Genomic DNA, 25642 nt, shown 5'->3' with positions numbered 1-25642 from the left:
AGGAGGAGAAGAAGGGAGAAAAACCAAGGCAGTGTTAGGGTGTGTAATCAATGTCATCAGAGTTGTGGTCTTGAACCGCTTAAGACTGCTCTTAATGGCGCCCCACTCCAGTACAATTGCCTGGAAAATCCCATGGATGGAGGAGCCTGGTGGGCTGCAGTCCATGGGGTCGCTAGGAGTCGGACACGACTGAGCAACTTCACTTTCACTTTTCATTTTCATGCATAGGAGAAGGAAATGGCAACCCACTCCAGTGTTCTTGCCTGGAGAATCCCAGGGATGGGGGAGCCTAGTGGGCTGCCGTCTATGGGGTGGCACAGAGTCGGACATGACTGAGCGACTTAGCAGCAGCAGTAGCAGCAGCAAGAAACCGAAGACCCCCAATTTGCACAACATAGAGTGGGGGTGGGACCTCATTCAGTGTGTCTATGTCCTTGGAAGTTGTGCAACATGCAGCCTTCTGAATGAATAAATAAGTTGAAATAACGTAAGAGTACATCACACAATATTTCTCAAACATTTGCTTATTCTCAAAACATGCAACATGCAGACAAGGGAAGAAAAAAGAAAGAAAGGATGACAATTTATCTTGTCAGAGTACCTGCTGGAGACAGGTACTCTGTGAGTTTATTGCCTAAATAGGAAAGTGACTGTGTCCCAAGTCCTTGCAGCTCACTCTCCCAGAAGCATTAAAGGAAGTCCAGAGCTAACCAGAACTCTCTGCCTTGAGGACAAATGGCCAGGATGTCTATTCTTAGATCCCTGCTGGATTCTCCTCACTTGAGGACCATGGGATGAGCGGACTGTCGGCTATCTATGTCTCAGTCCAAAATCACTGCCCTCCTCCACGTGACACAATTAAGCTTCTGGATCTTGTGTCACTACCTGGCTTTTAACACTTTTTCTTTCAACTAGATTTCATTTCAATTTTCAAACTTGTAGCTTTCTGAATTGATCAAGTAATAAAAAGTAGTTGATACTTCTCCTCATTCATTTAATTAATAAATTGGGAGGGTGTGTGGCTGGGCTGGGTCTTCGTTGAGGTCCAGGCTTTTTTATAGTTTCAGCAAGCAGGGGCTACTCCGTGGTTGTAGTGCTTGGACTTCTCAGTGCTGTGGCTTCTCTTGTTGCGTAGCAGAGTCTCCAGGCTCGTGGGCCTAGCAGTTGAGGCTCTCTGGCTCTAGAACACAGGCTCAGTAGCTGTGGAGCTGATTCTTAGTTGCTCCACAACATGTGGGATCTTCTGGGATCAGGGATCTAACTTGTGTCTCCTGCTTTGGCAGGAGGATTCTTTACCACTGAGCCACCAGGAAAGCCCTTTCCCTTGTTTTTCAAAAATAAATTATGCTTAAGTGCATGAGCAATAAGCATATTCTTGTTGAATTTATTATGCCAAATAATATACATTATAATACGCAAAATACAATGTCTTCCTTGACTACCAGCCCCATCCCACCATCACTATTAGCACTGAAGCAACATTATTCTTGGCTCCCGAGCTCATAGCTCAATCGGTAAAGAATCTACCTGCAATACAGGAGACCTGAGTTCAATTCCTGGGTCAGGAAGATCCCCTGGAGAAGGAAATGGCAACCCACTCCACTATTCTTGCCGAGAGAATCCATTGGACAGAGGAGCCTGGCAGGCTACAGTCCATGGGGTCACAAGAGTCGGACATAACTTAGCAACTAAACCACCAGAGGTAAAACACTATAATTAATCTTGGGTACCTTTCCAGACCTTTTAAAATACATCTAAAAGGTATATGTGTCCATAAACATGTAATTATATGGTGATATCTTTTACACAAATGGTGTCATGCCATGCATGTTGTTCTTCAACATGTTTCATTCACTTAAAAATCTGCCTTGGAACTCTTTCCCTGGCAGTCTACCCAGATCTACTTCATTCCTGGTAACTGCTGTGTGGGTAACTGCTATGTGCATAGCCTGTGGTATCCCAGTTTATGTAACCACTCCCCTACTGCTTACAATTTTTCACTATCACAAACAATGCAATAATGAACATTCTTATATGTAAAACTCTGGGCACATGCCCAAGTCTTTCTTTGACGCCAATGTCTTTAAGTGGAACTTCTCTAAATTGTAACAGCTTCAATAAAAATTTTTCCCCCGGAAGGCCATACCAATTCACACTCATAAATGAGTTTCCCCAGTCTTCACTACTACTGGACATTATTGGTTTTCCTGGAAACCCAATGGGTAGTTTCATTTCCCTGAGTGAAGAAGTGTAAGGGTGAGCAGTGATTTTCCACTGTCTTGTTTTCTTTGCCAGTTTCTACTTTTTTTTAGTCTCCTTCTTTGATAGCTTTGTTTTTCCAATTAAATCCATGGTCCATCTGGAGTTTATTTTCACTGCATACTTTGGTATGAGGAAAAACTCTAATTTTATTTATTTTTTTTCCAAATGGAAAGTCAGTAATCTGCCCATAATTTATTGAAGATTCCCTTTTTTTCCACAGTGATTTAAACTTCCATCCAAAATCCTATATGAATCTCCATTAATCATGGGCCAGCTTCAGAACTCCCTATTCTCTCCCACTAATCTATTACTAAGCCAGGAACTGTTTTAATTACTAAAGCTTAACTATACATTTAATGCCCAATAGGGTGACATTGGATGTTTCATACATTTTCTTTTCCAGATGAATTTCAGAACTAGCTTGACAAATTTCTCAAGAAAATTCCATTAGGGTTTATTTAGGTTTCCTTTCCTCTCATTTAGTAGAGTTTTGTAGTTTACTGCATATAAATCTTACTTAATTCTTGGTGGATTTCTAAGTTTTTTGTTTCTTTTGTTTTCTGATTGAGCACATATATTTGAAGTCACATCTGATGTGACTTTATTGCACTGCCAATTAACTACTAGTGTTAATTGCTTAGTCGTGTCCGACTCTGTGCGACCCCATGAACTGTAGCCCACCAGGCTCCTCAGCCCATGGGATTTTCTAGGCAAGAATATTGGAGTGTGTTGCCATTTCCTTCTCCAGGGGGTCTTCCCAAACCAGGGATCAAATCTGGGTATCCTGCATTGTGGGCAGACTCTTTACAGTCTGAGCCACCAGGGAAGCCCAACTACTACCCTAACCACAATGCAAATAAAACTATTATTTTTGTAATCTCCAAAATTCACCGATCTTCATTAAATTATTATAGGTCATGCCATTCGGTTTCCTGAGTCTACATTTTGCAATTAATTTGGTCTATAAACAGGTAATGGAATAATCCATGAGAAAATTACTAAAGCTTCTTGACTGTGGTGAGTGACTGGCAGAGCAGCTTTAAGAAATGTCTTGTCCCAAACCCCTTGTGTACCAGCCCTCCACCTTCTTTCAACCAAAGCATCATTGCTTTTGCTACTTCATACACGAGGTTCTACGTACCATTTCATTTGAAAGCAAACTCCTGGATGAAAAACAAAAAATTTGTTTTGAAAATCACTACATTGGGTATGAAACTCAGAAGACAATAGACTGTTTGTTCAAAGTTGGGACAAATTCAGGCTGTTTCCTAAAGGAACTGCTGGCTGGGCCTGCAGAAATCCCTGGGACCCATTTCCTTGTAGGTTTGTGGTCTACAACCTACCATGTCTTCTCAGGCTCCCAAACCAGGCTTCACCCACCATCTCTGTTCTCTTAGTTGCCAAAGTCAGAAGGTCTGCTTTCATTCAGCAATATATTCTGAATCTTTGTCATAGAGTCCAGTCTTTTCTTCAGCACCTACCAAAGGTTGACTGAGACCAGTGATATTTAGAAAAGACTGTTTAAGGACTGTATAATCTATTAATACACAGTCATCAAGGACTCTGAAGTTCTAGCCTTAGGTGGATTGGACAGATGGAAGGATAAATGTGTGGAGCTTTTGAATTCAGCTCTTAGAGAAATCACTTTTACTCACCTAAATATTTTGCTTTGGTTTTGATTTAAGGTCATTCCAAGAGTTATGAATGAATGAATCAACAAGTGAATGAACAATCAGATTTAAAGAGAATCAATTTGCAAAGCAGAAAACCATAGTTTTGTCACTGTAGGCAGCTCTATTTAAAAGTCTATTAGAAAAGGAACTAATTAAATTAGCCTCTTTTCAAATCAGTTAAATTCTGCAGTCAAAATAAAGAATAATTATCAAAAATATCTCAGTATTAGCTGGAAATTTTGTCAAGTACTGCAAAATATGCATTCAACATAGAGGCTGTTCTCAAATTAAGCATTATTTCTATCTTTAACTATCCAAGATGCTAAAACTTCAAAATGAAGTATTCATGATCAAGAACTTGCTTTGTGAGCTATTTCACCAATTTTATGATTTATCAAAAATTCTGGATTTTGTAATGTAGATGTAATGAAAATTTTAGGATAGATTTACTTTACCACTTAGATCTTTACAATGAACTGCATTTTTAAACTAAGTCATAAAATAATGGTGTGTGGTCTGATGGCTACAAGAACTGTTCATTTCTTTCACCGTAGAAATGAGCCAGAATAGATTTTATTATTCATTTAATATATATTTTTTAAGTATTTCATGACACTGCTTACTCAACTCTGATTGAAAAAATTACTTCCCTACAGACACATAAGGGAAAGAAAGCAGGGAGGGGTGGTGAGAGAAAGGAAGCAAGTCCTTTCAACAAGATAAAGATTGTATCATCCTGTGATACTCAAAGGACTATACGTTTAAAATGGATTCTAATGTCATTATCATATATATTCTGTCATTATTATAACATTCTAATAATGTTGTCTAGCAGGTCTATTTCCCAGAACTTTCTGTGGCTCAGGGAGACTCTGCTCTCTGAGTCATTCCCTGTAACCTGCAGATTGCGTCGTTCTACCCTTTCTTACAACAGCTCTGTTCCCGCCCTCTTAGGGGGAGTTTGGGGGAGAGGCCTGAATGACTGTATTTGTGCGGCTCTCCACTCCAGTACTCTTGCCTGGAATATCCCATGGACGGAGGTGCCTGGTAGGCTACAGTCCCTGGAGTCACAAAGAGTTGGATGTGACTGAGCAACTCTACTTTCACTTTTCACTTTCACACACTGGAGAAGGAAATGGCAACCCACTCCACTGTTCTTGCCTGGAGAATCCCAGGGACGGGGGAGCCTGGTGGGCTGCCGTCTATGGGGTTGCACAGAGTCAGACACGACTGAAGCGACTTAGCAGCAGCAGCAGCCAGGCACTGGATCAAGACTGGTTGATCTTTTTGGTTTGTTTTTAATGCAGAGTCCTCCAGATTATTTTCTAAGAATGATGTATAAATTCTTAATATTGCATTATTTTAGCATGAAGTTTTATCAGGGTATGAGGAAGGAATTTTTCTCTACTTTTTATGTTTTAAGTTTTATGGGGACCATTCATATTTTCCACTCAGTTTGGAGAGCTAATACCTAACCATTTCTTATATATACTTGGTCTTGACATCTTTTGGTGCACACATAACCCATCACATGCCCAAGGTCCTTGGTATCCAGCCTCTCCAGTCCCGGAAGTGAAAGTGAGTAGATCCCCTACTTGTGGTTAGGTGGAGGCAGAGCACGACAGACACATAAATCAACAGGCATGAGGGAATTCTGCTGTCTTGTAATTTTTACTTCAGTATGTGCCTGCGGGGGTGGTGGAAAGAAAGAAAATGAAATCGCTCAGTCGTTTACCATCTGAGCCACCAGGGAGGGGGAGGAATTCTGAAACATCTTAAAAACAAAACTCTTCCTAACACATGGCCAAAGGAAGGGAGACTCACCCAGTCATGAACATTCCCTGACTCTGAAGGATGACAGAAACACACACACACTCAGTTAATCATCCCGTCTGCTTCCCTAATACTTTTAGGCTCATACAAGAATGTCTGCAAAGTTTCCAGGAAAAGAAGCTGCAGATATTAATGAGAGCCCTTTGGGAAGCCTTGCTCTAACTCCTCTATGGCCAAAATATCACTGGAGCAAGACCTAGCAGATGGGTGTGAGGTCTGGAGGAGAAGTCTGCCCACATGTGGCATGAGGCATTGTGCTTTAGAGTGTATTACAATGGAAATAAGCTAACTTTGAGGCCTTGAGGAACTGAAATCAGTCATCATAGCGCTTTTTTCAAGGAATAATGATGAATCATTAACAGTCAGACTAAAGCATCTCAAAGATCTGCTGAACTGACTGGGTTATGGAGCTGAAGTGGCAAATGTATATGCTCTGTTGCCAGAATGGCATTTTTTCCAACATAATCAGATAAGCCTGACCATCAGAATAGCACTGACCATCCAGTTTTGTGTAATACAAACTGTTTATATAGGCAGGTGCCCTGCAAAACCTGAGTGGGATTCCTTTACACCCTAGCGCAGGTCTGGTCATTGAGTCCCTTAAATGTTATAAAAGCAGATGAAGTACTCCTGAAAAGGAGTCATAATTTCAGTTTATATCTTAATTTGGGCTTAAATCTACAAGCTAAAGAAGTCCTTACAGACAAGCTTAGGAACCTACCTTATACAAAATTTTTGGTATAGGGAAATGCTTTCTGGTCCTCAGACAATTTTCAAATGGAGTTTTGCAACTGAATCCATTCTGCATTGGAGACTATCTGTATCAGTCTATGTATATACTGTAGAACTCAAACGCAGTCAGTTACTCCATCAATTTCTCACTGTAAATCCTTTTGGAAACAATGCAAAGGAAACACCATGTGTACATTTCTGGGTCTTATTCATCGATTCATCATGATGCCTCGGAACACCTGATGCAATACGTCACCCATCGTAGACACTCAACAAATATTTGCTGGTGAGCATTTTTACGTAGACAATCTTCATTCTGTATTTTTCTTCAAATAACAGATGTTTATTGGCGCTTCATAGCTAATTGAGTTGAGTCCTTTTACTAAGAAAACAAAATGAGAAAGTTCTTACAAAACACATGAGAATATTTTCCTCAAGAAATTCTTCTGGCTTCATGATCTTGTCAGAACTGCCAATGTTTTCCTTGTAGCTCAACAACAATAACAAAAATAACACAGCCATTCATAGCACTAAAATATGGTTTTAAAAAATAAAAACATACAATGGGAAAATGACAACAAATCTGAAAATGATTTAAAGACTCGCTCGCTTCTTCATCTTTGTTTTTGTCTGTCTGTCTCTCTCACGTACACTCACAACATGAACACACACATACCCCAGTTCCATCTGTCAGGAATCAAGACAGTGTGGGCTGCATGATTTAGGTCAGTGTGAGCACAGTGAAAACGGTCAGCCACTTCCAAAACAGGCATGTGCTAATGAGAAAGCAGGGAGCCATTTCCTCAGCCAAACAGAAATTGAGTTGCTGGTTCACTTAACTGTGTATTTCAGTCATAAACTTAACCAGTGAGTAATTTTCATACTCAGTGTGAAAACCAACATTTAAAGGCATATTTACCATTTATGCAAGTATCTATTAAGACTGTCTAGCAGATATGTTGTATCTCCTATGTGTTAAGTGTCAATAATTATAAAACACCATTCTTGTTGTTGTTTGATCAGTAAGTCATGTCTGACTCTTTTCCCACCTCATGGGCTGTGGCCCACCAGGCTCCTCAGTCCATGGGAATTCCTAGGCAAGAATACTGAAGTTGCTGTTTCCTTCTCCAGGGTGTCTTCCCAACCCGGGGATTGAACCCATGTCTGCTGCATTGGCTGGCAGATTTCTTACCACTGAGCCACCTGGGAAGCCCATAAAAGATCATTAGAGTTAGCAATATTATGTGGTCTCCATAAAGTAAATGAGCTCTACTTTTCTTGATGAATCCTTGATTCCATCATTTAAGTAGGCTCTTTCCAAACCAACATTTGTGATCTGTTTTTATAATATATTACACATGCTGGTAACAAAAAAAAATCACCCCAAATAACTAAAGTGCATCTTCTGAAATCAACGCCTCTCCTTGGGTTTCTACAGGTCAGTGTTCTCATGGTTCAGCTGAAAAAGTGCCTACTGGCTCTTCCTCTCCACGCCACCAAATGCAGAGGCTGCCACTGTCTGCTGTCTTCACACAAAAGGTACACCTTGCCGTCCACAGAGATGAGACCTAAATGTCTGTGTGTTACCTTCATCTTTGTGGAGTATATCACATTTAAATGCACCAGGAGAACTTTTTTTCTAATTTTTATTGATGTATAGTTGATTTTCAACGCTGTTAGTTTCAGGTGTACAGTAAAGTGAATCAGTACACATATACATATATTCACCCTTTTTAGATTTTTTTTTTCCCGTACAAGTCATTACAGAGCATTCAGTAGAGTTCCCTGAGCTATACATTAGGTCCTTCAGTTCAGTTCAGTTCAGTCGCTCAGTCGTGTCCAACTCTTTGCAACACCATGAATCACAGCACGCCAGGCCTCCCTGTCCATCACCAACTCCCGTAGTCCACCCAAACTCATGTCCATCGAGTTGGTGATGCCATCCAGCCATCTCATCCTCTGTTGTCCCCTTCTCCTGCCCCCAATCCCTCCCAGCATCAGAGTCTTTTCCAATAAGTCAACTCTTCGCATGAGGTGGCCAAAGTACTGGAGTTTCAGCTTCAACATCAGTCCTTCCAATGAACACCCAGGACTGATCTCCTTTAGGATGGACTGGTTGGAGCTCCTTGCAGTCCAAGGGACTCTCAAGAGTCTTCTCCAACACCACAGTTCAAAAGCATCAATTCTTTGGCACTCAGCTTTCTTCACAGTCCAACTCTCACATCCATACATGACCACTGGAAAAACCATAGCTTTGACTAGACGGACTTTTGTTGGCAAAGTAATATCTCTGCTTTTCAATATGCTACCTAGGTTGGTCATAACTTTCCTTCCAAGAAGTAAGCATCTTGACTGTGGGCCGCCCAGGGTCGGTGAAGGATCTCAAGATGGCTGGACGGAAACTTGCTTTAAAAACCATTGACTGGGTAGCTTTTGGGGAGATCATCCCTCGAAACCAGAAGGCTGTGGCTAACTCCTTGAAGTCCTGGAATGAGACCCTAACCTCCAGGTTGGCTACTCTGCCTGAGAAGCCACATGCCATCAACTGGGCTTACTACAAGGCCAACGTGGCAAAGGCTGGCTTGGTGGATGACTTTGAGAAGAAGTTTAATGCCCTGAAGGTTCCTATACCAGAGAATAAGTATATTGCCCAGGTGGATGCGGAAGAAAAAGAAGATGTGAAAAGTTGTGCTGAGTTTTTGACTCACTCAAAGACCAGGATTGAGGAATATGAGAAAGAGCTGGAGAAGATGAGGAACATAATTCCATTTGATCAGATGACCATTGAGGACTTGAATGAAGTCTTCCCAGAAACCAAATTAGACAAGAAGAAGTACGCCTACTGGCCTCACAGGCCAATTGAGACCTTATAAGCTTGAGTCCAGGAGACAGCTCTGGCCCTGGAATTATAAACTCTGGACATTAAAAATAATTACATGGTGCAAAAAAAAAAAAAAAAGAAGTAAGCATCTTTTAATTTCATGGCTGCAGTCACCATCTGCAGTGATTTTGGAGCCCCAAAAAATAAAGTCTAACACTGTTTCCACTGTTTCCCCATCTATTTGCCATGAAGTGATGGGACCGGATGCCATGATCTTCGTTTTCTGAATGTTGAGCTTTAAGCCAACTTTTTCACTCTCCTCTTTCACTTTCATCAAGAGGCTTCTCAGTTCCTCTTCACTTTCTGCCATAAGGATGGTAAGTAGTTATCTATTTTACATCTAGTAGTGCATATATTTCAGTCTCAATCTGCCTAAATAGTATCAAGAGAACTTGCTACTGTATTTAAACATACTTTCTGCTGAATAACCTTTATTTGCTTCATATACCTTCTATATACAGAATTTAATTATCAAGTTATCCTAAAGCATATATTCTGAGAGGCCTTTCACTGTAAATCTTGGCTATCTCTAATTTTCATACGAAAGGGCAAACTGTAGGTCAGTGTTGCAGTTTTCTGGCTTGAATGATTATCAAGATCAGGCTTGTGTCTTACCTCCACTGGTGTCATTCCCTGCTGCTGCTAGGTCACTTCAGTCGTGTCCGACTCTGTGCGACCCCATAGACGGCAGCCCACCAGGCTCCCCCGTCCCTGGGATTCTCCAGGCAAGAACACTGGAGTGGGTTGCCATTTCCTTCTCCAATGCGTGAAAGTGAAGTCACTCAGTCGTGTCCGACTCTTCGCGACCCCATGGACTGCAGCCTTCCAGGCTCCTCCGTCCATGGGATTTTCCAGGCATGAGTACTGGAGTGGGGTGCCACTGCCTTCTCCGGGTGTCATTCCCAGTCTTCAATAATAGAGAGTCCTTCTCACAGATGAAAGGCGCTGAGACAAAAGCCAGAGTTGTCACTCCAGAAACGACTCCCAAATAACAGCCAGGACTAACTTGATGCCCCAGCTGGCAGAGAACACCTATTCTGAGCATCACCACCTTTCACCCATGGTAGAAAAGGAAACAGCCTTAGAGAGAATGAGGGGACCCTTGCCCAGGTGTTCACGCTCTCAGAGTAAGGTGGCAGGCCTTGTGAAGACAGCCACGTTCCTGGACAGTTCCTCCTCTTCAGCTCCTCTCAGGTTATCCCCACCTGAAATCTTACTCCAGCATTCCACCCAGTCCCTCTGGAGGACAATCCTCCCTTCAGGGTCCTCTCTTCCCTATCCTTTCTGGGTGGAAGCTTCAAAGATTCCCCTGGCCCCACCTCCAAGATTCTCATTGCATCTTCATTTTTCACTTCTGCTCTGGCATAATTTCCAAGACTCTGCTTCCAGATCCATCAGTTCTAAGCAAACAGGAACTTTCAAGAACTGACAATAATGCTCCAAAGTGGGGAGCTACAAACATGTTTCATCTTCACAAATATACAACCAACTCCAGAAAGGTAGTGAATTCTCTAAAACAAATGCTTTAATTTTATGGTAACATGAAAAAAAAAAAAAAAAAACACCAGAATGAATGATTTTATGGACTGAATTGTGTCCCCCCTCAAATTTACATGTTTGATCCTAACTGCCCCCTCCACTCCCACCATATGAGGATGCAACAAGAAAGTGCTGTGTCCAATCCAGGAAAAGAACTTGCCAGAATTCAACCATGCTGGCACCCTGATATGAGACTTCCAGCCTCCAGAGCTGTGAGAAAATAAATTTGCGTTATTTAAGCCACCCAGTTGATGGGATTTTGCTACAGCAGCCTCAGATCAGATCAGATCAGTCACTCAGTCATGTCCGACTCTTTGTGACCTCATGAATCGCAGCACGCCAGGCCTCCTTGTCCATCACCAACTCCCGGAGTTCACTCAGACTCATGTCCATCGAGTCAGTGATGCCATCCAGCCATCTCATCCTCTGTCATCTCCTTCTCCTCTTGCCCCCAATCCCTCCCAGCATCAGAGTCTTTTCCAATGAGTCAACTCTTCGCATGAGGTGGCCAAAGTACTGGAGTTTCAGCTTTAGCATCATTCCTTCCAAAGAAATCCCAGGGCTGATCTCCTTCAGAATGGACTGGTTGGATCTTCTTGCAGTCCTAGGGACTCTCAAGAGTCTTCTCCAACACCCCAGTTCAAAAGCATCAATTCTTCAGCGCTCAGCCTTCTTCACAGTCCAACTCTCACATCTATACATGACCACTGGAAAAACCATAGCCTTGACTAGATGAACCTTTGTTGGCAAAGTAATGTCTCTGCTTTTGAATATGCTATCTAGGTTGGGCATAACTTTCCTTCCAAGGAGTAAGTGTCTTTTAATTTCATGGCTGCAGTCACCATCTGTAGTGATTCTGGAGCCCAGAAAAATAAAGTCTGACACTGTTTCCACTGTTTCCCCATCTATTTCCCATGAAGTGATGGGACTGGATGCCATGATCTTCGTTTTCTGAATGTTGAGCTTTAAGCCAACTTTTTCACTCTCCTCTTTCACTTTCATCAAGAGGCTTTTTAGTTCTTCTTCACTTTCTGCCATAAGGGTGTTGTCATCTGCATATCTGAGGTTATTGATATTTCTCCCGGCAATCTTGATTCCAGCTTGTGCTTCATCCAGTCCAGCGTTTCTCATGATGTACTCTGCATATAAGTTAAATAAACAGGGTGACAATATACAGCCTTGATGTACTCCTTTTCCTATTTGGAACCAGTCTGTTGTTCCATGTCCAGTTCTAACTGTTGCTTCCTGACCTGCATACAAATTTCTCAAGAGGCAGATCAGGTGGTCTGGTATTCCCATCTCTTTCAGAATTTTCCACAGTTTACTGTGATCCACACAGTCAAAGGCTTTGGCATAGTCAATAAAGCAGAAATAGATGTTTTTCTGGAACTCTCTTGCTTTTTCCATGATCCAGTGGATGTTGGGAATTTGATCTCTGGTTCCTCTGCCTTTTTGAATACCAGCTTAAACATCTGGAAGTTCACGGTTCACATATTGCTGAAGCCTGGCTTGGAGAATTTTAAGCATTTCTTTACTAGTGTGTGAGATGAGTGCGATTGTGTGGTAGTTTGAGCATTCTTTAGCATTGCCTTTCTTTGGGATTGGAATGAAAACTGACCTTTTCCAGTCCTGTGGCCACTGCTGAGTTTTCCAAATTTGCTGGCATATTGAGTGTAGCACTTTCACAGCATCATCTTTCAGAATTTGGAATAGCTCAACTGGAATTCTATCACCTCCACTAGCTTTGTTCGTAGTGATGTTTTCTAAGGCCCACTTGACTTCACATTCCAGGATGTCTGGCTCTAGGTGAGTGATCACACCATCATGATTATCTGGGTCGTGAAGCTCTTTTTTGTACAGTTCTTCTGTGTATTCTTGCCATCTCTTCTTAATATCTTCTGCTTCTGTTAGGTCCATACCATTTATGTCCTTTATCGAGCCCATCTTTGCATGAAATGTTCCCTTGGTATCTCTGATTTTCTTGAAGAGATCTCTAGTCTTTCCCATTCTGTTGTTTTCCTCTATTTCTTTGCATTGATCACTGAAGAAGGCTTTCTTATCTCTCCTTGCTATTCTTTGGAACTCTGCATTCAGATGCTTATATCTTTCCTTTTCTCCTTTGCTTTTCACTTCTCTTCTATTCACAGCTATTTGTAAGGCCTCCCCAGACAGCCATTTTGCTTTTTTGCATTTCTTTTCCATGGGGATGGTCTTGATCCCTGTCTCCTGTACAATGTCACGAACCTCATTCCATAGTTCATCAGGCACTTTAACTATCAGATCTAGGCCCTTTAATCTATTTCTCACTTCCACTGTATAATCATAAGGAATTCAATTTAGGTCATACCTGAATGTCTAGTGGTTTTCCCTACTTTCTTCAATTTAAGTCTGAATTTGGCAATAAGGAGTTCATGGTCTGAGTCACAGTCAGCTCCTGGTCTTGTTTTTGTTGACTATATAGAGCTTCTCCATCTTTGGCTGCAAAGAATATAATCAATCTGATTTCGGTGTTGACCATCTGGTGATGTCCATGTATAGAGTCTTCTCTTGTGTTGTTGGAAGAGGATGTTTGTTATGACCAGTGCATTTTCTTGGCAAAAGTCTATTAGTCTTTGCCCTGCTTCATTCCGTATTCCAAGGCCAAATTTGCCTATTACTCCAGGTGTTTCTTGACTTCCTACTTTTGCATTCCAGTCCCCTATAATGAAAAGGACATCTTTTTTGGGTGTTAGTTCTAAAAGGTCTTGTAGGTCTTCATAGAACCGTTCAACTTCAGCTTCTTCAGTGTTACTGGTTGGGGCATAGACTTGGATTACTGTGATATTGAATGGTTTGCCTTGGAAACGAACAGAGATCGTTCTGTCATTTTTGAGATTGCATTCAAGTACTGCATTTTGGACTCTTTTGTTGACCATGATGATTATGCCATTTCTTCTGAGGGATTCCTGCCCGCAGTTGTAGATATAATGGTCATCTGAGTTAAATTCACCCATTCCAGTCCATTTCAGTTCGTTGATTCCTAGAATGTCGACATTCACTCTTGCCATCTCTTGTTTGACCACTTCCACTTTGCCTTGATTGATGGACCTGACATTCCAGGTTCCTATGCAATATTGCTCTTTACAGTATCAGATCTTACTTCTATCACCAGTCACATCCACAGCTGGGTATTGTTTTTGCTTTGGCTCCATCCCTTCATTCTTTCTGGAGTTATTTCTCCACGGATCTCCAGTAGCATATTGGGCACCTACTGACCTGGGGAGTTTCTCTTTCAGTATCCTATCATTTTGCCTTTTCATACTGTTCATGGGGTTCTCAAGGCAAGGTGACTCAAACTACCACACAATTGCACTCATCTCACATGCTACTAAAGTAATGCTCAACATTCTCCAAGCCAGACTTCAGCAATACGTGAACCGTGAACTTCCAGATGTTCAAGCTGATTTTAGAAAGGGCAGAGGACCAGAGATCAAATTGCCAACATCTGCTGGATCATCAAAAAAGCAAGAAAGTTCCAGAAAAACATCTATTTCTACTTTATTGACTATGCCAAAGCCTTTGACTGTGTGGATCACAATAAACTGTGGGAAATTCTGAAGGAGAAGGGAATACCAGACCAACTGACCTGCCTCTTGAGAAACCTGTATGCAAGTCAGGAAGCAACAGTTAGAACTGGACATGGAACAACAGACCGGTTCCAAATAGGAAAAGGAGTACGTCAAGGCTGTATATTGTCACCCTGTTTATTTAACTTATATGTAGAGTACATCATAAGAAACACTGGACTGGAGGAAGCACAAGCTGGAATGAAGATTGTTGGGAGAAATATCCATAACCTCAGATATGCAGATGACAACACCCTTATGGCAGAAAGTGAAGAAGAGCTAAAGAGCCTCTTGATGAAAGTGAAAGAGGCAGTGAAAAAGTTGGCTTAAAGCTCAACATTCAGAAAAGGAAGATCATGGCATCCGGTCCCATCACTTCATGGCAAATAGATGGGGAAACAGTAGAAACAGTGGCTCACTTTATTTTCAGGGGCTCCAAAATCACTGCAGATGGTGATTGCAGCCATGAAATTAAAAGACACTTACTCCTTGGAAGCAAAGTTATGACCAACCTGCTGCTGCTGCTGCTGTAGCTGCTAAGTCACTTCAGTCGTGTCCGACTCCGTGCGACCCCATAGATGGCAGCCCACCAGGCTCCCCCATCCCTGGGATTCTCCAGGCAAGAACACTGGAGTGGGTTGCCATCTCCTTCTCTACTGCTGCTAAGTCACTTCAGTCATGTCCGACCCTTAGCAACCCCATGGACTGCAGCCCACTAGGCTCCTCTGTCCATGGGATTTTCCAGGCAATCGTACTGGAGTGGGTTGCCATTTCCTTCTCCAATGCATGAAAGTGAAAAGTGAAAGTTAAGTCACTCAGTCATGTCTGACTCTTAGCGACCCCATGGACTACAGCCCACCAGGCTTCTCCATCCATGGGATTTTCCAGGCAAGAGTACTGGAGTGGGGTGCCATTGCCTTCTCCTATGACCAACCTAGACAGCATATTAAAAAGCAAAGACATTACTTTGCCAACAAAGGTCCATCTAGTCAAGGCTATGGTTTTTCCAGTGGTCATGTATGGATATGAGAGTTGGACTATAAAGAAAGCCAAGCACCAAAGAATTGATGCTGTTGAACTGTGGTGTTGGAGAAGACTCTTGAGAGTCCCTTGGACTTCAAGGAGATCCAACTAGTTCATCCTAAAGGAGATCAGTCCTGGGTGTTCACTGGAAGGACTGATGTTGAAGCTGAAACTCCAATACTTTGGCCACCTGATGTGAAGAGCTGACTCATTCGAAAAGACCCTGAGCTCCAAAAGATTGAGGGCAGGAGGAGAAGGGGACGACAGAGGATGAGATGGTTGGATGGTATCACTGACTCAATGGACAAGGGTTTGAGTAGACTCTGGCAGTTGGTGATGGACAGGGAGGCCTGGTGTGCTGCAGTTCATGGGGTAGCAAAGAGTTGGACATGACTGAGCAACTGAACTGAACTGAAGTAAATGACAAAATATAAAAACTTCAAAAGGTACTAAAGCCCTGTCCTGAGACTTATCAGATGCAAATTCTATCATGATCTCCTCAAATATGAGTTAACACTCTTACCACTTTAGGATTGACTGGCCAGCCTTTGATTCTTTACTTCTAAAATGTGAGTGAAACATATGCAATATTGATAAACCAAACAAAATTATGGAACCTGCTTCAGGCATGGTGTAAAATATATAATTCACTTTTCTCAATATATTCTGATTATGTAAACTATTAAGATTGACAAAGACTTAGTGATGGGTACTATATCAGCTTAGGATAAGAGTAGAAATGGATTGCTTTGATTTCAAGAGAAGACAATTAAGCTGAATGCCTTTACATGCCAGGGCTAGCTTCTCATCTATTCTGGAAGTTTTCCCTGTCCTCTCCTCTTGACCTCACCCTACGCACAGACCCACACACATACACTCTCCATCATACCCCCAAACTACTCACACATAAGAATATCTGGGTCTTCAGAGACAGAAAGTAGATTAGTGATTGCTTCAAGCCAAGGGAGGGGTGAGAAACACGAAATAATAGCTAAAGGGTGGAGGTGATGAGCTCTTCTACCGTGGAATCTGGTAACTGTTGCACATGTCTGTGAACATACTAAAAACAACTGAATTGCATTCTTTGAATGAGCAAATTGTATGGTATAAAAATACAATTCACTTAGAACTGAATTAAAGTCAATAAAGCTGTTGTTGGAATATATCTGGGTTCAAGTTGAAGGTCTACTTTTGGGGACGGTGGATGGGACAGAAAGGAGGATACAGAAGGAAGAACAGAGCTGAAGTTATGCCTTGAGGCCTGGACTTGACAGTAAGGAAACACGGGGTCATGGTCCTCAGGCTGATTTCCTCACTGAACCACTCTCTTTGGAGGGCCAGGTCACACCAGCAGGGTCATGCAAGTTTCTTCACCTCATGCAGAATAAAAATTCCTTCCCCTTCCTCCATCCCTCCCCCAGACAACTGCATCTTTGTCATAGCCTGACTTCAGAAGGGTTTGACTAGCATAAAGGATCATACAGGTGGAGGAAGAGGAGTGAATCATGTCTTAGAAACCTGGGGACATTAAACCGGCTGCAGTTCCCCGGGCTGGCCTCTCCAGCAGGAACACATTAACATGCAGATCTGACAGAACGGTTTCCCCTCGGCCTTGCAACACACCTCCTGCCTGATTCCTATCCAAAATTCTAATTAACAGAATTCATATTTTCACACAGCTCTGGCAGTTTGAATATGCAAGGGCATATTCAATGCTCCAAAGATCCCAAGCACCCTTTCAGTGCACATGTCTCTATACAAGGGCTCCTGAAATGCAGACGCTGTCTCCCTCGCTGTCACCATCCCGAGAGCATGGCAGCTGCGTTCCCCGAAGCCAGCGAAGTGGGTTCTGCACACAGAAGACATGCCTCAGCTCCCATCCACCATCTGCCTGGTTGGTGGGTGCGCAGCCTCGGCCCAGACAGGCAGCTGCCCCCGACAATGGGGGAAACAGTGGCACTTCCTCCGTGCCTTTGGCAACAAGAAAAAAAAAAATCTGCAGAAAGAATATGTAAAATTGCTGCAAATTTTGGATGCAAGTGCTATTATGCCTCCTCACAGCTAAATGATCCCACTCAGAAGGATGGGTTCTGTTTAGCAACTGTAACAATTAGGCATATTTATACAGAATAAGACACTAACAAGGCTAAAAGACTATTGTCCTGGACAAAGGGTTCCTCTCATAGGCTCTTCCATAATAAATGATACCTTAAAAAAAAAAAAAAAGACTCTTTGAAAACCCTTCTTTTAAGTAAAAAGACTGTCACTAATTACTTTGTGGTGAGCACAAATAAAAATTACTTTCTTCAAAAATTCTGACTCTAAATAAATTACTCTAGTCAAAAAGATGTACTCAATTAATTCTTTATTAAGGGTGTTGTAGAATCTAAGTGATTGTTCTCAGTGCTATGTAATAAAGTTAGACACAGCCAGGAAAACATTTATCACTTAGCTAAGTAATTAGAGTATTTACTTAGAAAAAGTTCTAAAAGTTTAAAAACAAAAAGACTCAAGGATTATTTATACAAGTCAAGTCTCTGAAGAAATGGGAAAATACACACAAATATAGCTGTAAAGAACATTTCTCTTTTAAGGAAAAAAACACCCAAATTTTCAAGAGTATCATTTGAATCCCTACACAGTGACCCATCCCAGCCCAAGCTCAGGTGTCCCCTTCTTGGTTACCCACAGTTTCATCAATGCACAGATGCTTCAGTGATGTTCTCACAGTTGTGAACTTTAGCTTTTTAGCTGAAATAACTCAGATGGGAGTTGGGGAGGCGGGGTGCAAAGCACCTCCTGGAAGAAGTGGCACATAATCCAAAATGGAAACCATCTGGGGGATTGCTAGATTACAGATCTATCCAAATCAGTTAGAATTATGTTCATCCATGAGTAAAAAGAAACTCTCTCAGATTCACAGCTAACAATGGCTTAAATAAGATAGAAGCTTATTTCTCTTCCTTGTTAAAAGGATATAGAAGCAGGAATCCAAAACTGGTTTGCTGGCTTCATGTCACTGCCAGGGAGTTGGCCTCCTCCTATTAAGCTCCTGCTATAATGTCTTCAATATATCTCACTGTATAGTGCATGATAGCTGCTCAGACTCCAGCCATCTTATCCACATTCCAGCCGGCCGAAGAAGGAAAGGAAGAAGAACATGACCACTCCTTTTAAGGCTGCTCCCTGGAAGCTGCACATAACATCCCACTCGCCAGACTGAAATGGTCCTAATAACTGCAAGAAGGGCTGGAAAATGGAGTCTTTATTCTAGGCATCCATGCACTTAGCTATTACTAAGGAAGAGGGGAAGAATGGATATTGGAGAAGCAAACAGCTGTCCCTCTCTCAGCATCTGAGAAACAACTGCTGCTAACTGTGAGGCCCCATCCCACAATAATTTAGAGTTCCAGTATTCTTTCAATATTCTTTCTGGTAAAACTTTACTAAAAATACCAACTGGTCTCCTTACAGCTATTGATCATGTACCTCTACCAAAAGATGCTTGAGCATCTCCCCATTCATTTATGTTTATTTACGAAACACTTATGTAATACTATACTAGCATATGTATGTTCTAAAACACAAAAATAGAACCAAAAGAAGAGGTTTAAAATACATAAGTAGAATTTTCTTATAATTTTCTTCCCATGCCCCAAAGGACTGACCATCTTGTGCACCCCACCCAGGGTGACCGCACTGGTCTGTCTGCCATTTGCAGACCCTGTTCACTGAGCCCATAGTTTAAGAGCTCCACCTTTCTTGCTGGACCTTAGAATACAATGACTAATTAACCACACTTCTGCCCTCAGGGAGCTGGAGTCCTAGGCAAAGGGGAGAAATATTTAGGTGAATTCTGGGATGCTCTGTCCAGATTCCCCTGACAGGAAGGGCTGTTGCAGCAAGGTTTAGGAATGCTGTGGGGAGATAGCCATCAGCTGTCTAGGGCCTGCTCAGCAGTAGAGAGCCCCACCCAAGGGTGTGCCCATGTCCAGTGACTGACTGCTGAGTGGGCATAAAGGCCACCTCCAGAGCTCCCCAGGGCTCAGCCAGGCTGTCCCTGGCTTGGCTAGGCCTGCACTCTCCCTCTGCCGCTCAAGCTTCCTCCTCCCTTCTTACCACAGACGTTGATTTCAACGGGATGCAGACATGTTAACACGTCCGTGACGACATATTACCAACAGCGTAGTGCAATCTTTCAAGGGCATTCTGTTAGAATTCAGGGAGGGCACAGATAACGGGGTGCTCCCATTGGCTTGGGGCACCTCAGTCTGCTTGCATGGGTGGGTCGAGGCGGGCAAGGAGAATGGATGTGGCAGAAGGAAGGTCATGTTTTAAAACTTCTTAGGGGAGGTTTAGCCTCAGACCAAGTCTTAATAATTCCTGGCAGTGCCAGGATGGGAAGAGAAAGAGCAGAGCATTCTTGGCGAAAGAAGAAGCATGAACACCAACCAGCAAAACCACATGGCATGTTTGGAGAACCCGCAAATTTATGTAATGTCTAGATCACAAATAACTAAAGAAGTAACAGAGACCAGTTGATGGTATTTCTAATGACATTCTAATGAGTTTGGACTGTATGTTCCAGGTTCCTGCTACTGTGAGTGTGTTCCCTGGACCAGAAACAACCCCATCACCTGAGAGCCAACAGTACAACTGCAGAAGCTCAAGCCCCACCCCCAGACTTACCGACTCAAACTCGGCATTAACAAGCTCCTGGGGAGGAGCCTGGCTGGCTACAGATCATGGCATCTCAAAGAGTCAGACACAGCTGAGCAACTAAGCACAAGCAGAATATAGTATGATTTGGGGCTTCTCAGGTGGCTCTAGGGGTAAAGAATCCTCCTGCTAACTCAGGAAATGTAGGAGACAAGGGTTCTATCCCTGGATTGGGAAGATCCTCTGCAGGAGGAAATAGCAACCCACTCCAATAGTTGCAGAGAGTCTGACACGACTGAACGTCTAAGCATGAGCAATATAATTTGAGTAGCATGATTCTAGACCACTGACACCCAAAGTGTTGTACACAAAATAGTCTGCTAGGAGTGTGGGAAGAAAATAGTGAAATATCTATTATTATTATTCATCTTATACTTTTAAAGTCTACTTCAGCATATTTATATCCATTATAGCATATCAGTACAATGCTACCTGCATATAATTTACAAATAAATGCATACATAAATTGGGTGCATGCTCAGAAACATCTGGAGACCTCTCCTCACTCTGGGCAACAGGAAGGCACTGAAGGCTTTTATGCTGAAAGGGTCATGATCAGATTTATTGCTCAACAGTTGATCTGGAAGCCAGTAGCATGGTAAGCTGATTGGAGGAGGGCAAGACAGAGGGTGGGGAGATCTGTTAGGTTTTTTGGTCAGGGAAGATTTTTTTAGACTATTATTAAAAGCAGGTTTTAGGTTCACAGCAAAATTGAGAGAAAGGTACAGATGCCTTTCCATATGTTCCTTGCCCCACATGCATAACCTTCTCCTTTATCAACATCACTCACCAGAGTAGTACACATGTTACAATGGATGAATATATCATTATCACTTATCACTAGGCTTCCCTTGTAGCTCAGTTGGTAAAGAATCTGCCTGCAGTGCAGGAAACCCAGTTTCGATCCCTGGGTTGGGTAGATCCCCTGGAGAAGGAAATGGCAACCTCCTCCAGTATCCTTGCCTGGAAAATCTCATGGACAGAGGAGCCTAGTGGGCTGCAGTCCATGGGGTCAAAAAGAGTCGGGCACGACTGAGCGACTAACACTTACTTAACACTTAACACTTTTTCATAGTTTGTTAGGATTCACTACGAGTGCTGTACTGGTTTCCTAGGTTTGGATACAAGCTGGTGACAGGACGTAACACACAGAGTACTTCCACTGTCCGAAAAGTCCTCCCACCCCACCTGCCAACACCCTGACAACCTCTGTCCCTTTTTCTGTCTCCATAATTTCACCTTTTACAGAATGTCATATAGTTGGAATCATACAATATGAAGCCTTTACAGATAGGTAATATGCATTTAAGTTTCTTTCGTGGCTGGATAACTCAGTTCTTTTTCAGTTCAGTTCAGTTCAGTCACTCAGTTGTGTCCGACACTTTGCGGCACGCCAGGACTGCCTGCATGCCAGGTCTCCCTGTCCACCACCAACTCCCAGAGCTCACTCAAACTCCTGTCCATACATTCGGTGATGCCATCCAACCATCTCATCTTCTGTCATCCCCTTCTGCCCCATCCCCTTCAATCTCTCCCAGGATCAGGGTTTTTTCCAATGAGTCAGTTTTTTGCATCAGATGGCCAAAGTATTGGAGTTTCAGCTTCAGCATCAGTCCTTCCAATGAATATTCAGGACTGATTTCCTTTAGGATGGACTGGTTGGATCTCCTTGCAATCCAAGGAAATCTCAAGAGTCCTCTCCAACACAACAGTTCAAAAGCATCAGTTCTTCAGTGCACAGCTTTCTTTACAGTCCAACTCTCACATTCATACATGACCACTGGAAAAACCATAGCCTTGACTAGATGGACCTTTGCTGGCAAAGTAATGTCTCTGCTTTTTAATATGTTGTCTAGGTTGGTCATAACCTTTTTTCCAAGGAGCAAGCGTCTTTTAATTTTATGGCTGCAGTCACCATCTTCAGTGATTTTGGAGCCCAAAAAAATAAAGTCTGACACTGTTTCCCCATCTATTTGCCATGAAGTGATGGGACTGGATGTCAGGATCTTAGTTTTCTGAATGTTGAGTTTTAAGCCAACCTTTTCACTCTCCTCTTTCACTTTCATCAAGAGGCTCTTTAGTTCTTCTTTGCTTTCTGCCATAAGGGTGGTGTCATCTGCTTATCTGAGGTTATTGATATTTCTCCCAGCAATCTTGATTCCAGCTTGTGCTTCATCCAGCCCAGTAGTTCTCATAATGTACTTTGCATCTATGTTGAATAAGCAGAGTGACAACATACAGCCTTGATGTACTCCTTTCCCAATTTGGAACCAGTCTGTTGTTCCATGTCTAGTTATAACTGTTGCTTCTTGACCTGCATACAGATTTCTCAGAAGGCAGTTCAGGTGGTCTGGTACTCCCTTCCCTTTCAGAATTTTCCACAGTTTGTTGTGATGTACATAGTCAAAGGCTTTGGTGTAGCCAATAAAGCAGAAGTAGATGTTTTTCTGGAACTTTCTTGCATTTTCAATGATCCAACAGATGTTGGCAATTTGATCTCTGGTTCCTCTGCCTTTTCTAAATTCAGCTTGAACTTCTGGAAGTTCATGGTTCACGTACTGTTGAAGCCTGGCTTGCAGAATTTTGAGCGTTACTTTGCTAGCGTGTGAGCTGAGTGCAATTGTATGGTAGTTTGAGCATTCTTTGGCATTGCCTTTCTTTGGGATTGGAATGAAAACTGACCTTTTCCAGTCCTGTGGCCACTGCTGAGTCTTCCAAATTTGCTGACATATTAAGTGCAGCACTTTCACAGCATCATCTTTTAGGATTTGAAATAGCTCAACTGGAATTCCATCACCTCTACTAGCTTTGTTCGTAGTGATGCTTCCTAAGGCCCGCTTGACTTTGCATTCCAGGATGTCTGGCTCTAGGTCAGTGATCACACCATCGTGATTATCTGTGTCATGAAGATCTTTTTTGTATAGTTCTTCTGTGTATTCTTGCCACCTCTTACTAATATCTCCTGCTTCTGTAAGGTCCATACCATTTCTGTCCTTTATTGAGCCCATCTTTGCATGAAATGTTCCCTTGGTCTCTCTAATTTTCTTGAAGAGATCTCTAGTCTTTCCCATTCTGTCGTTTTCCTCTATTTCTTTGCATTGATCACTGAGGAAGGCTTTCTTATCTCTCCTTGCTATTCTTTGGAACTCTGCATTCAAATGGGTATATCTTTCCTTTTCTCCTTTGTCTTTAGCTTCTCTTCTTTTCTAAACTATTTGTAAGGCCTCCTCTGACAACCATTTTGCTTTTATGAATTTCTTTTTCTTGGAGATGGTCTTGATCTCTGCCTCCTGTACAATGTCACAAACCTCCATCCATAGTTTTTCAGGCACTCTATCAGATCTAATCCTTGAATCTATTTCTCACTTTCACTGTATAATTGTAAGGGATTTGATTTAGGTCATGCCTGAATGGTCTGTGTGGTCTGTTGCAGCCAGCGTGCTTCTGTCTAGTCAAGGCTACAGTTTTTCCAGTGGTCCTGTATGGGTGTGAGAGTTGGACTGTGAAGAAAGCTGAGCACTGAAGAATTGATGCTTTTGAACTGTGGTGTTGGAGAAGACTCTTGAGAGTCCCTTGGACTGCAAGGACCATTCTAAAGGAGATCAATCCTGGGTGTTCATTGGAAGGACTGATGTTGAATCTGAAACTCCAATTCTTTGGCCACCTCATGCGAAGAGTTGACTCATTGGAAGAGACTCTGATGCTGGGAGGGATTAGGGGCAGGAGGAGAAGGAGACGACAGAGGATGAGATGGCTGGATGGCATCTCCGACTCGATGGACATGAGTTTGAGTGAACTCTGGGAGTTGGTGATGGACAGGGAGGCCTGGTGTGCTGCATTTCCTGGGGTCGCAAAGAGTTAGACACAACTGAGCGACTCAACTGAACTGAACTGAACTGAATGGTTTAGTGGTTTTCTCTACTTTCTCAATGTAAGTCTGAATTTGGCAATAAGGAGTTCATGATCTGAGCCACAGTCAGCTTCTGGTCTTGTTTTTGCTGCCTGTATAGAGCTTGTCCATCTTTGGCTGTAAAGAATGTAATCAATCTGATTTCAGTATTGATCGTCTGGTGATGTCCATGTGTAGTCTTCTCTTATGTTGTTGGAACGGGTGTTTGCTATGTCCAGTGCGTTCTCTTGGCAAAACTCTATTAGCCTTTGCCCTGCTTCATTCTGTACTCCAAGGCCAAATTTGCCTGTTACTTCAGGTATCTCTTGACTTCCTACTTTTGCATTCCAGTCCCTTGTCATGAAGAGGATATCTTTTTTGGATGTTAGTTCTAGAAGGTCTTGTAGGCCTTCATAGAACTGTTAGACTTCAGCTTCTTCAGCATTACTGGTCGGGGCATAGACATGGATTACTTTGAAATTGAATGATTTGCCTTAGAAATGAACAGAGATCATTTGTTTTTGAGATTGTATCCAAGTACTGCATTTTGGACTCCTTTGTTGACTATGATGGCTACTCCATTTCTTCTAAGGGATTCTTGCCCACAGTAGTAGATATAAAGGTCATCTGAGTTAAATTCACCCATTCCAGCCCATTTTAGTTTGCTGATTCCTAAAATGTTGATGTTCACTCTTGCCATCTCCTGTTTGACCACTTCCAATTTGCCTTGATTCATAGATCTAACATTCCAGGTTTCTATGCAATATTTCTCTTTACAGCATTGGACTTTACTTCCATCACCAGTACATCCACAACTGGGTGTTGTTTTCGCTCTGTCTCTTCATTCTTTCTGGAGTTACTTCTCCACTGATCTCCCATAGCATACTGGGCACCTACCGACCTGGAAAGTTCATCTTTCAGTGTCCTATCTTTTTGTCTTTTCATACTGTTCATGGGGTTCTCAAGGCAAGAATAATGAAGTGGTTTGCCATTCCCTTCACCAGTGGACCACGTTTTGTTGGAACTCTCCACCATGACCCATCTGCCTTGGGTGGCCCTACAGGGCATGGCTTATAGTTTCATTGAGTTAGACAAGGCTGTGGTCCATGTGATCAGACTACAGTTTTCTGTGATTGTGGTTTTCATTCTGTCTGCCTTCTGCTGGAGAAGGATAAGAGGCTTATGGAAGCTTCCTGATGGGAGAGACTGACTGAGGAGGAAACTGGATCTTGTATAATGGGCAGAGCAATGCTCAGTAAATCTTTAATCCAATTTTCTGTTGATGGGCAGGGCTGTGTTCCCTCCCTGTTGTTTGACCTAAGGCCAAACTATGGTGGGGGTAATGAAGATAATGGTGACCTCCTTCAAAAGATCCCGTGCACGCAGTGCCCCCAACCCTGCAGCAAGCCACCACCAACCCACGCCTCTGCTGGAGACTCCTGGACACTCACCGGCAAGTCTGGATCAGTCTCTCAGCACTAAATAA

General features: G+C 42.5%; 1 protein-coding gene and 1 long non-coding RNA gene across 2 annotated transcripts in view; one reads left to right on the top strand and one right to left on the bottom strand.

The window, feature by feature from the left end:
* The first annotated feature begins 8856 nt into the window (after positions 1-8856).
* Positions 8857-9456, top strand: LOC129646278 (ATP synthase subunit d, mitochondrial-like). The gene has a single exon (XM_055572197.1). It carries the CDS (start codon positions 8888-8890, stop codon positions 9371-9373), a length of 486 nt encoding a protein of 161 aa, XP_055428172.1. The 5' UTR covers positions 8857-8887; the 3' UTR covers positions 9374-9456.
* An 11314-nt stretch (positions 9457-20770) lies between these two features.
* The window catches only part of LOC129646280 (uncharacterized), a 45123-nt gene continuing 40251 nt past the window's right edge, over positions 20771-25642 (bottom strand). The window contains exon 4 of the long non-coding RNA XR_008711819.1: positions 20771-20870. This is a non-coding gene — a long non-coding RNA (uncharacterized LOC129646280). The remainder of the gene's footprint in view (positions 20871-25642) is intronic.

The sequence above is a fragment of the Bubalus kerabau genome, chromosome 3, assembly GCF_029407905.1.
Source record: "Bubalus kerabau isolate K-KA32 ecotype Philippines breed swamp buffalo chromosome 3, PCC_UOA_SB_1v2, whole genome shotgun sequence".
Lineage (NCBI taxonomy): Eukaryota > Metazoa > Chordata > Mammalia > Artiodactyla > Bovidae > Bubalus > Bubalus kerabau.
Note: the sequence above shows the minus strand (reverse complement) of the source record. Positions and strands in the feature narration are given on the sequence as shown.